Here is a 10,179-nt window from a genome sequence, read left to right on the forward strand (position 1 = left end):
AACAAAACAAATCGTACAGGTAGAACACTGTGAGCAGTGCCAGGTGAAGTGAATAAGACTGATGATCTCCTCATCATGGCACCTGTTAGTGGGTGGGATATATTAGGCAGCATGTCAACATTTTGTCCTCAAAGTTGATGTGTTAGAAGCAGGAAAAATGGACAAGTATAAGGATTTGAGTGAGTTTCACCTAAAAGGGCCAAATTGTGATGGCTAGACCACTGGATCAGAGCATCTCCAAAACTGCAGCTCTTGTTGGGTGTTCCCGGTCTGCAGTGGTCAGTATCTATCAAAAGTGTCCTTTATGTCCTGTAAGTATCCTGTAAGCACCCCACCCCAGGCCCCACCTCGCAACTTACAGGACCTAAAGGATCTGCTGCTAACATCTTGGTGTCAGATACAAGATAAAATAAAATTGTTTCATAATTTATTTTAATCATTTATTCTTATTAGTTACATATTTTTCCCCTCCCCTTTCTCCGTTTCTCTTCTTTTGTAAAGCTGCTTTGAGACAATGTTCATTGTAAAAGGCGCTATACAAAATAAATTGAATTGAACTGAATTAAATTGAGATACCACAGCACACCTTCAGGGATCTAGTGGAGTCCATGTCTCAACGGGTCAGGGCTGTTTTGGCAGGAAAACACAATATTAAGCAGGTGGTCATAATGTTATGCCTGATCAGTGTATGTGCTAGCAGACTTTTCACAAAATTTCTCATTAACAACGAATTCAATTTTTATTTGATGTCTATATGAAAAAAAGTTGGATTTTTCGATCAGCTAGTTATAACCGTCTAATATTTTTTTCCTAACAAGCTTTTAGTAAAAATCACAGTGGTCCCAGGCCATTCCCCTGTGGTACACCACATGTGTATATATATATGTTACTCTGCATCCTCCTTTCCATCAACCTTGCAGATCTGATATATGTATATATAAGAACAACTCAGGATCAGCCGACTAAAACCTATTTATTTTCATATGGGCACAAAAATAAATAAATAAATAAATAAATAAATAAATGGATGATAACTCATTCATTCTTTCTGAACATCAGAATGCGATCGTGTCACCGGACAGTGTGCATTCCCTTCTCCTGTTCTGAGGTGTGATCAAAACCGGAGGCATGTAGCAGTGAATTAGGATTTTGGTCTATAATCTGATTCCCGCTCATAGATAAAAGACATTAGGAATATAATCATTTATCAGCTGTTCCATTACCGGTGATGAAACACTAACCAGTCTGTAATTTCCTGAGTCACAGCATACCAACGTTTTTATGTAGAGGAGGGAGCGATGGCCATTTGGACTCATCGGTCGATTTTATATGGAGATTAATAAAACGTTTCAGACGTCTCTTCTGCAGGGTCTGGAAGGAAGTTTGCGGAACCGGGGTGTAAGTGAGCATCAGGTTTATGGTGTCGAAATATTATTTCGTGGAACAAAAACACAGATCAATGAAGGAAAAGAGAAGGTTTATGAGCCACTCTCGCACCCATAAAAAATGAGAAATATGGAATAAAAAGACTGAACTCTGAAACTCTGAAGTGTGAAAAGAAATAAATTAAACCTCGTTTTTCTACGATCTTAAAATCTACGATCTCAATAGATATAGATATGGCATGTGCTTTATCTTAAAAATATAAAAAATGAACACAGGAGTGATGTTCAGGTGTGATGTTCGGGTGTGATGTTCGGGTGTGATGTTCAGGAGTGATGTTCAGGAGTGATGTTCAGGAGTGATGTTCAGCAGTGATGTTCAGGAGTGATGTTCAGGTGTGGCGTTCAGGAGTGATGTTCGGGTGTGATGTTCGGGTGTGATGTTCGGGTGTGATGTTCAGGAGTGATGTTCGGGTGTGATGTTCGGGTGTGATGTTCAGGAGTGATGTTCGGGTGTGATGTTCGGGTGTGATGTTCAGGAGTGATGTTCAGGAGTGATGTTCAGGAGTGATGTTCAGCAGTGATGTTCAGGAGTGATGTTCAGGTGTGGTGTTCAGGAGTGATGTTCGGGTGTGATGTTCGGGTGTGATGTTCGGGTGTGATGTTCGGGTGTGATGTTCGGGTGTGATGTTCGGGTGTGATGTTCAGGAGTGATGTTCGGGTGTGATGTTCGGGTGTGATGTTCAGGAGTGATGTTCGGGTGTGATGTTCGGGTGTGATGTTCGGGTGTGATGTTCGGGTGTGATGTTCAGGAGTGATGTTCAGGAGTGATGTTCGGGTGTGATGTTCGGGTGTGATGTTCAGGAGTGATGTTCAGGAGTGATGTTCAGGAGTGATGTTCGGGTGTGATGTTCGGGTGTGATGTTCGGGTGTGATGTTCAGGAGTGATGTTCGGGTGTGATGTTCGGGTGTGATGTTCGGGTGTGATGTTCGGGTGTGATGTTCAGGAGTGATGTTCAGGAGTGATGTTCAGGAGTGATGTTCAGGAGTGATGTTCGGGTGTGATGTTCAGGAGTGATGTTCAGGAGTGATGTTCAGGAGTGATGTTCAGCAGTGATGTTCAGGAGTGATGTTCAGGTGTGGTGTTCAGGATTGATGTTCGGGTGTGATGTTCGGGTGTGATGTTCGGGTGTGATGTTCAGGAGTGATGTTCGGGTGTGATGTTCGGGTGTGATGTTCAGGAGTGATGTTCGGGTGTGATGTTCGGGTGTGATGTTCAGGAGTGATGTTCAGGAGTGATGTTCAGCAGTGATGTTCAGCAGTGATGTTCAGGAGTGATGTTCAGGTGTGGTGTTCAGGAGTGATGTTCGGGTGTGATGTTCGGGTGTGATGTTCGGGTGTGATGTTCGGGTGTGATGTTCAGGAGTGATGTTCGGGTGTGATGTTCAGGAGTGATGTTCGGGTGTGATGTTCGGGTGTGATGTTCGGGTGTGATGTTCAGGAGTGATGTTCAGGAGTGATGTTCGGGTGTGATGTTCGGGTGTGATGTTCAGGAGTGATGTTCAGGAGTGATGTTCAGGAGTGATGTTCAGCAGTGATGTTCAGGAGTGATGTTCAGGTGTGGTGTTCAGGAGTGATGTTCGGGTGTGATGTTCGGGTGTGATGTTCGGGTGTGATGTTCAGGAGTGATGTTCGGGTGTGATGTTCAGGAGTGATGTTCGGGTGTGATGTTCGGGTGTGATGTTCGGGTGTGATGTTCAGGAGTGATGTTCGGGTGTGATGTTCAGGAGTGATGTTCGGGTGTGATGTTCGGGTGTGATGTTCGGGTGTGATGTTCAGGAGTGATGTTCGGGTGTGATGTTCGGGTGTGATGTTCAGGAGTGATGTTCAGGAGTGATGTTCAGGTTCATTATCTATCTATCAGAACATACAGAACATTTAGAAAAATAACACATGCATATTTTATAAGGTTTTTCAGTGTGATTAATGGGCTGGTGCTCAGACGATATATTTAATATATTTAAGAACTAATGTGTCATATTTTAGGCAGACAGTATTACATTAACACGCTGTTGCTGGCTAACATAGCTTAGCGTCATCAACCAATCAGCTGAGCGCATTGAAACTGTCTCAACCAATAAGAGTCACTCCTTTAAGCCCCGCCTTTTCCGCTTTTGGTACTGGCGCGAACTGCAAACCAGGAAGCGGCTGCACTGACTCGCGGATCAAAACAAAAAAGTTTTCGCTTCTATTTTTACTTTTTTAATCCATCATGGCTTCCGATCCTGAAGCAGAGCCAGATAAAGAGATGTGGATTAAAACTCGAGAGGCAATGGCACATTTCCGGAAGCTACTTTTGTGCTCTAAATGGTAAGTTTTGCTAGAAAACAACGGAGACGGTCATGGGCTGTCTCAGATTTCTCCTTGTTCACTTCACCTATGCACTAAATAGGGTATGATGTGAACGCTGCTAACGGCGATATAGGGCACCTAGTGTTGTGTAAGTGATGTATTTGGGATGCGGCGTGTTTTTAACGCTACTGATGCTATTTGCTCTTCTAATTCTAATCGTTCCATATTTCCGAGATATAGAGCAGAACATTTCACTTAAAAAAGGTAAATATTTTCTTAGAAAAATCCAGAAACTAGTGGGAATTTTTTTCACTGTCAGTGTGAAAGCTGGATTAGAAATATCTACAAAGGTCTGCACGTTTATATGTTTCATAAGTTTTAGATTATAAATGATCCCAGGAACCTAATAACCATGAACATATACATGTATTTATTAAATGTCTTAAACTATTCCATTTCTGCTAACATGAAAAGAGCTAAATCTGGTGTTACTCTTTTCACATGTTTTTTGCTTACTTTAAAAAAAGTAATAACACGTTTTTTTTTCTTTCCTGATCCCGAAGCTCGAACCTCCTGACTGAGCCGGTGTGTCTGGGAGTCTGTGAGCATCTGCTGTGCAGGTCAGTAAAATAGTGTAGAAGTTACATAGCTCAAAATCTTTCTCTTCTGCAGCTGGAGGAGTCTGCCAGTCTGCATTCCTGTGGGCTTGACCGTCTGTCTGTTTGTCTGCCTGTCTGCTTTACCATCTGTCTGCCAGCTTGTCTGTCTGTCTGTCTGTCTGCCTGCTTGTCTGTACGTATGTCTGTCTGTCTGCCTGCTTGTTTGTCTGCCAGCTTGTCTGTCTGCCTGCATGTATGTATGTCTGTCTGCCTGCTTGTCTGACACTGTCTGCCTGCTTGTCTGACACTGTCTACCTGCTTGTCTGCCTGTCTGTCTACCTGCTTGTCTGCCTGTCTGTCTACCTGCTTGTCTGCCTGTCTGTCTACCTGCTTGTCTGCCTGTCTGTCTACCTGCTTGTCTGCCTGTCTGTCTACCTGCTTGTCTGCCTGCCTGCTTGTCTGCTTGCTTGTCTGTCTGTCTGCCTGCTTGTCTGTCTGACTGTCCGCCGGCTTGTCTGACTGTCTGTCTGTCTCCCTACTAGCCTGTTGGCCTGCTTGTTTGCCTGCCTGTTTGGTCTGCTTGACCATCTACCTGTCTGTCTGCATGCCTATCTGCTTTACTGTCTGTCTGCCTGCCATTTTACAGCTGACTGTACACCATCCCACACATCTCACACATCCCAACAATCCACCCCACTCAATGACACAACCGATATATATCCCCACTATCACAGCATGTTACATCTCTCCATCATACCATGTTACATCACACACACTGTTACAACCTGATACTGTGTTACTATCAACCTCATACGGTTACAGCCAACTCCAACCCATGCTGACCCCAGACCATGTTATTATTTTATATGTCTGTCATTTAGATACCTGTGTGTGTGTGTGTGTGTGTGTGTATTCCTCCAGGTCATGTGCTGGTCCTCGTGTGGGAGACGGCTGCAGTGTGTGTCTCAGTCCCGCCTGGGTGAAAGATGTCCACATTAACAGACAGATCAGTAACATCACGCAGCTCTTCCTGCAGCTGGAGGCTGTGCTCTGTCCCTCTGAGGGCTCAGGTACAGAACACGTCACGCTATACACCCGACCTCGCACGCCGTACACCTTGCCTCACATACTGTACATCATACCTCACACACTGTACGTCATACCTCGAATATCGTACCTCACACAATGTACATCGTAACGCAAACATTGTACATTGTACCTCACACACAATACACTGTGTTCACCGTACATCCTACCTCACACCATACACCATAACTCACCGTCCCACAACACTGAAGTCACACTGAAATTAAAAGTCAACAATTTCACTATAACTCTCTCTCTCTCTCTCTCTCTCTCTCTCTGTCTGCCTGAACATTCCTGCCGAATATTAACTCGTCAGAATCAAGCGGAGGGAAACAAATATATGCAAATATCTGGCTGAAATTCAGCTCTGCTTTTCACTATAACTCTCTCTCTCTCTCTCTCTCTCTCTCTCTCTGTCTGCCTGAACATTCCTGCCGAATATTAACTCATCAGAATTAAGCGGAGGGAAACAAATATATGCAAATATCTGGCTGAAATTCAGCTCTGCTAATGACTATAATTATGTGATGCAATTAGTCACGCTGGTCTTTAGCTCGTAGCTCTGCTCAGAGATGGACAGGGCAGCATATTAAACACAGCCAGCACCTTCACCAGCTAGATAGTATTATTATTTTCCATTACACACGTAAAAAAAAATGTTCTTCTTTATGTCTTGAAGGAACATCTGTGAGGTTGATCAGCGCTACAGACATGCTCTTGTCAAGGTGTTAAGCGCTGTGTATTTATCGCTTATTTCTTGCACTTTTGTTTCACCTACACCAGCACGGAGCTGTTTATTCAGAGACTGAGCGTTTTTACTCAATTAACTGTTTCATTAGAACATTTCATTTACATACCTGGACGTTTAGATGGTTTTATTACTCTGTTATATTTGCATGCAGATTCGAATTAAATGTGAGAAGTTCTAACGGATTAGACAGGACATGAGTAAAATGAGCTGAAAACTTTCACAGAATTATTGAGAAGGCAGTTTTACTGCGTCTTCTCAGACAAGCGCTCGTGTTTGTTACAGTCTAAATATTTTTAAAATTTAATTATCCTGTTTCTTATTGAAAGTTTAGACAGAAATGGCTGTGATTTGCGTCGTTTGATGCGTCAACCATTTTCTCACACACCGTACATCATACCTCACACCGTACCTCACGTACTGTACATCATACCTCACACACTACACACCCTACATCATACCTCACACTGTACCTCACGTACTGTACATCATACCTCACACACTACACACCGTACATCATACCTCACACACTACACACCATACATCATACCTCACACCGTACCTCACGTACTGTACATCATACCTCACACACTACACACCATACATCATACCTCACACCGTACCTCACGTACTGTACATCATACCTCACACACTACACACCATACATCATACCTCACACCGTACCTCACGTGCTGTACATCATACCTCACACACTACACACCCTACATCATACCTCACACTGTACCTCACGTACTGTACATCATACCTCACACACTACACACCGTACATCATACCTCACACACTACACACCATACATCATACCTCACACCGTACCTCACGTACTGTACATCATACCTCACACACTACACACCATACATCATACCTCACACCGTACCTCATGTACTGTACATCATACCTCACACACTACACACCGTACATCATACCTCACACCGTACCTCACGTACTGTACATCATACCTCACACACTACACACCATACATCATACCTCACACCGTACCTCACGTACTGTACATCATACCTCACACACTACACACCATACATCATACCTCACACCGTACCTCACGTACTGTACATCATACCTCACACACTACACACCATACATCATACCTCACACCGTACCTCACATACTGTACATCATACCTCACACACTACACACCCTACATCATATCTCACACTGTACCTCACGTACTGTACATCATACCTCACACACTACACACCGTACATCATACCTCACACACTACACACCATACATCATACCTCACACCGTACCTCACGTACTGTACATCATACCTCACACACTACACACCATACATCATACCTCACACCGTACCTCACGTACTGTACATCATACCTCACACACTACACACCATACATCATACCTCACACCGTACCTCACGTACTGTACATCATACCTCACACACTACACACCATACATCATACCTCACACCGTACCTCACGTACTATACATCATACCTCACACTACACACCATACATCATACCTCACACCGTACCTCACGTACTGTACATCTTACCTCACACACTACACACCGTACATCATACCTCACACCGTACCTCACGTACTGTACATCATACCTCACACACTACACACCATACATCATACCTCACACCGTACCTCACGTACTGTACATCATACCTCACACACTACACACCATACATCATACCTCACACCGTACCTCACGTACTGTACATCATACCTCACACACTACACACCGTACATCATACCTCACACACTACACACCATACATCATACCTCACACCATACCTCACGTACTGCACATCATACCGCACACCGTACCTCACATACTGTACATCATACCTCACACCGTACCTCACATACTGTACATCATACCTCACACCGTACCTCACATACTGTACATCATACCTCACACCGTACCTCACGTACTGTACATCATACCTCACACACTACACACCGTACATCATACCTCACACCGTACCTCACGTACTGTACATCATACCTCACACCGTACCTCACGTACTGTACATCATACCTCACACACTACACACCGTACATCATACCTCACACCGTACCTCACATACTGTACATCATACCTCACACCGTACCTCATGTACTGTACATCATACCTCACACACTGCACACCGTACATCATACCTCACACACTGCACACCGTACATCATACCTCACACACTACACACCGTACATCATACCTCACACCGTACCTCATGTACTGTACATCATACCTCACACACTACACACCATACATCATACCTCACACCGTACCTCACATACTGTACATCATACCTCACACACTACACACCATACATCATACCTCACACCGTACCTCACATACTGTACATCATACCTCACACACTACACACCGTACATCATACCTCACACCGTACCTCACATACTGTACATCATACCCCACACACTACACACCGTACATCATACCTCACACCGTACCTCACATACTGTACATCATACCTCACACCGTACCTCACGTACTGTACATCATACCTCACACACTACACACCGTACATCATACCTCACACCGTACCTCACATACTGTACATCATACCTCACACACTACACACCGTACATCATACCTCACACACTACCTCATCATACATCACACACTACACCTCTCACACCGTACCTCACGTACTGTACATCATACCTCACACACTACACACCGTACATCATACCTCACACCGTACCTCACATACTGTACATCATACCTCACACACTACACACCGTACATCATACCTCACACCGTACCTCACGTACTGTACATCATACCTCACACACTACACACCGTACATCATACCTCACACCGTACCTCACATACTGTACATCATACCTCACACACTACACACCGTACATCATACCTCACACCGTACCTCACATACTGTACATCATACCTCACACCGTACCTCACATACTGTACATCAAACCTTGTATATTATACCTAACACATTGAACATCGAACCTCATACATTGTACCTCACACACTGTACATCATACCTCACACACTGTACATCAAACCTTATACATCATACCTCACACACTGGACACTGTACCTCACACACTGTACATCAAACCTCATACATCATACCTCACACCGTACCTCACATACTCTACATCAAACCTTGTATATCGTACCTCACACTCTGTACACTCTACCTCACACACTGTACATCAAACCTCATATGTCATACCTCACACACTGTACATCGTACCTCACACACTGTACACCTTATCTTGTGTTTCATACCTCACACACTGTACGTCGAACTTCATACATCATACCTCACACTGTACCTCACATACTGTACATTATATCTCGTATTTTGTACCTAACACACTGCACATCGAACCTCATATCATACTTCACACACCGTACACCTTGCCTTGTGTTTCATACCTCACACACTGTACATCGAACCTCATACATCGTACTTCTCACACTGTACCCCGTAACTCAAACACTGTACCTCACACACCACACACTGTGATACAACGTAGCTCACACACCTCATTTTACACAAGGTCAAAAATCCAAAATGGCTGACAGTAACATTTGGAGCAGATCTCAGACATTTGAGTAGCTTAAAGTTATAGTTTAAACCTGACACTGGAGACTCCTTCCTTTCATGAAATAATTTGATCGATTGGTTGATTTTGATATTTTTGATTTTCTCAGCGCCTCCTACTGAGTCTCCAGCACCCTCGACAGAACCCACGGTCCTCACCAAGAAGAAGAACTTCAAGATCTGGTTCAGTCCAAAGAGCCGCAAAGTGCGATGTCGAGCGGAGAACGCAGCCGATTCGAACTCGTCCGTGCCGCCACACTCCGAACCTGGCGTCCTGTCTGTCTTCAACTTCACCTCCTCCTCGCAGGATTCGGGCTCCTCCACACCTCCCCGGGCGAGAACGGGAACTGACCAGAAGAAAAAGAAGAAGAAAGGACGAAAGAAAATAAAGAAGGTCA

The 10,179-nt window shown here is 44.1% G+C and overlaps 1 protein-coding gene across 1 annotated transcript in view; it reads left to right on the plus strand.

Annotated features, from left to right (window-relative positions):
• Window positions 1-3,568: 3,568 nt before the first annotated feature.
• bard1 (BRCA1 associated RING domain 1) overlaps window positions 3,569-10,179 on the plus strand; it is a 46,069-nt gene continuing 39,458 nt past the window's right edge. The window contains exons 1-4 of the mRNA XM_058390805.1: window positions 3,569-3,752; window positions 4,298-4,354; window positions 5,255-5,403; window positions 9,892-10,179. The exon at window positions 9,892-10,179 is cut by the window's right edge and continues 584 nt beyond it. Of these exons, the coding sequence (XP_058246788.1) occupies window positions 3,655-3,752; window positions 4,298-4,354; window positions 5,255-5,403; window positions 9,892-10,179 (592 nt within the window). The 5' untranslated portion in view covers window positions 3,569-3,654. The remainder of the gene's footprint in view (window positions 3,753-4,297; window positions 4,355-5,254; window positions 5,404-9,891) is intronic.

The sequence above is a fragment of the Hemibagrus wyckioides genome, linkage group LG06, assembly GCF_019097595.1.
Source record: "Hemibagrus wyckioides isolate EC202008001 linkage group LG06, SWU_Hwy_1.0, whole genome shotgun sequence".
Taxonomy (NCBI): Eukaryota; Metazoa; Chordata; class Actinopteri; order Siluriformes; family Bagridae; genus Hemibagrus; species Hemibagrus wyckioides.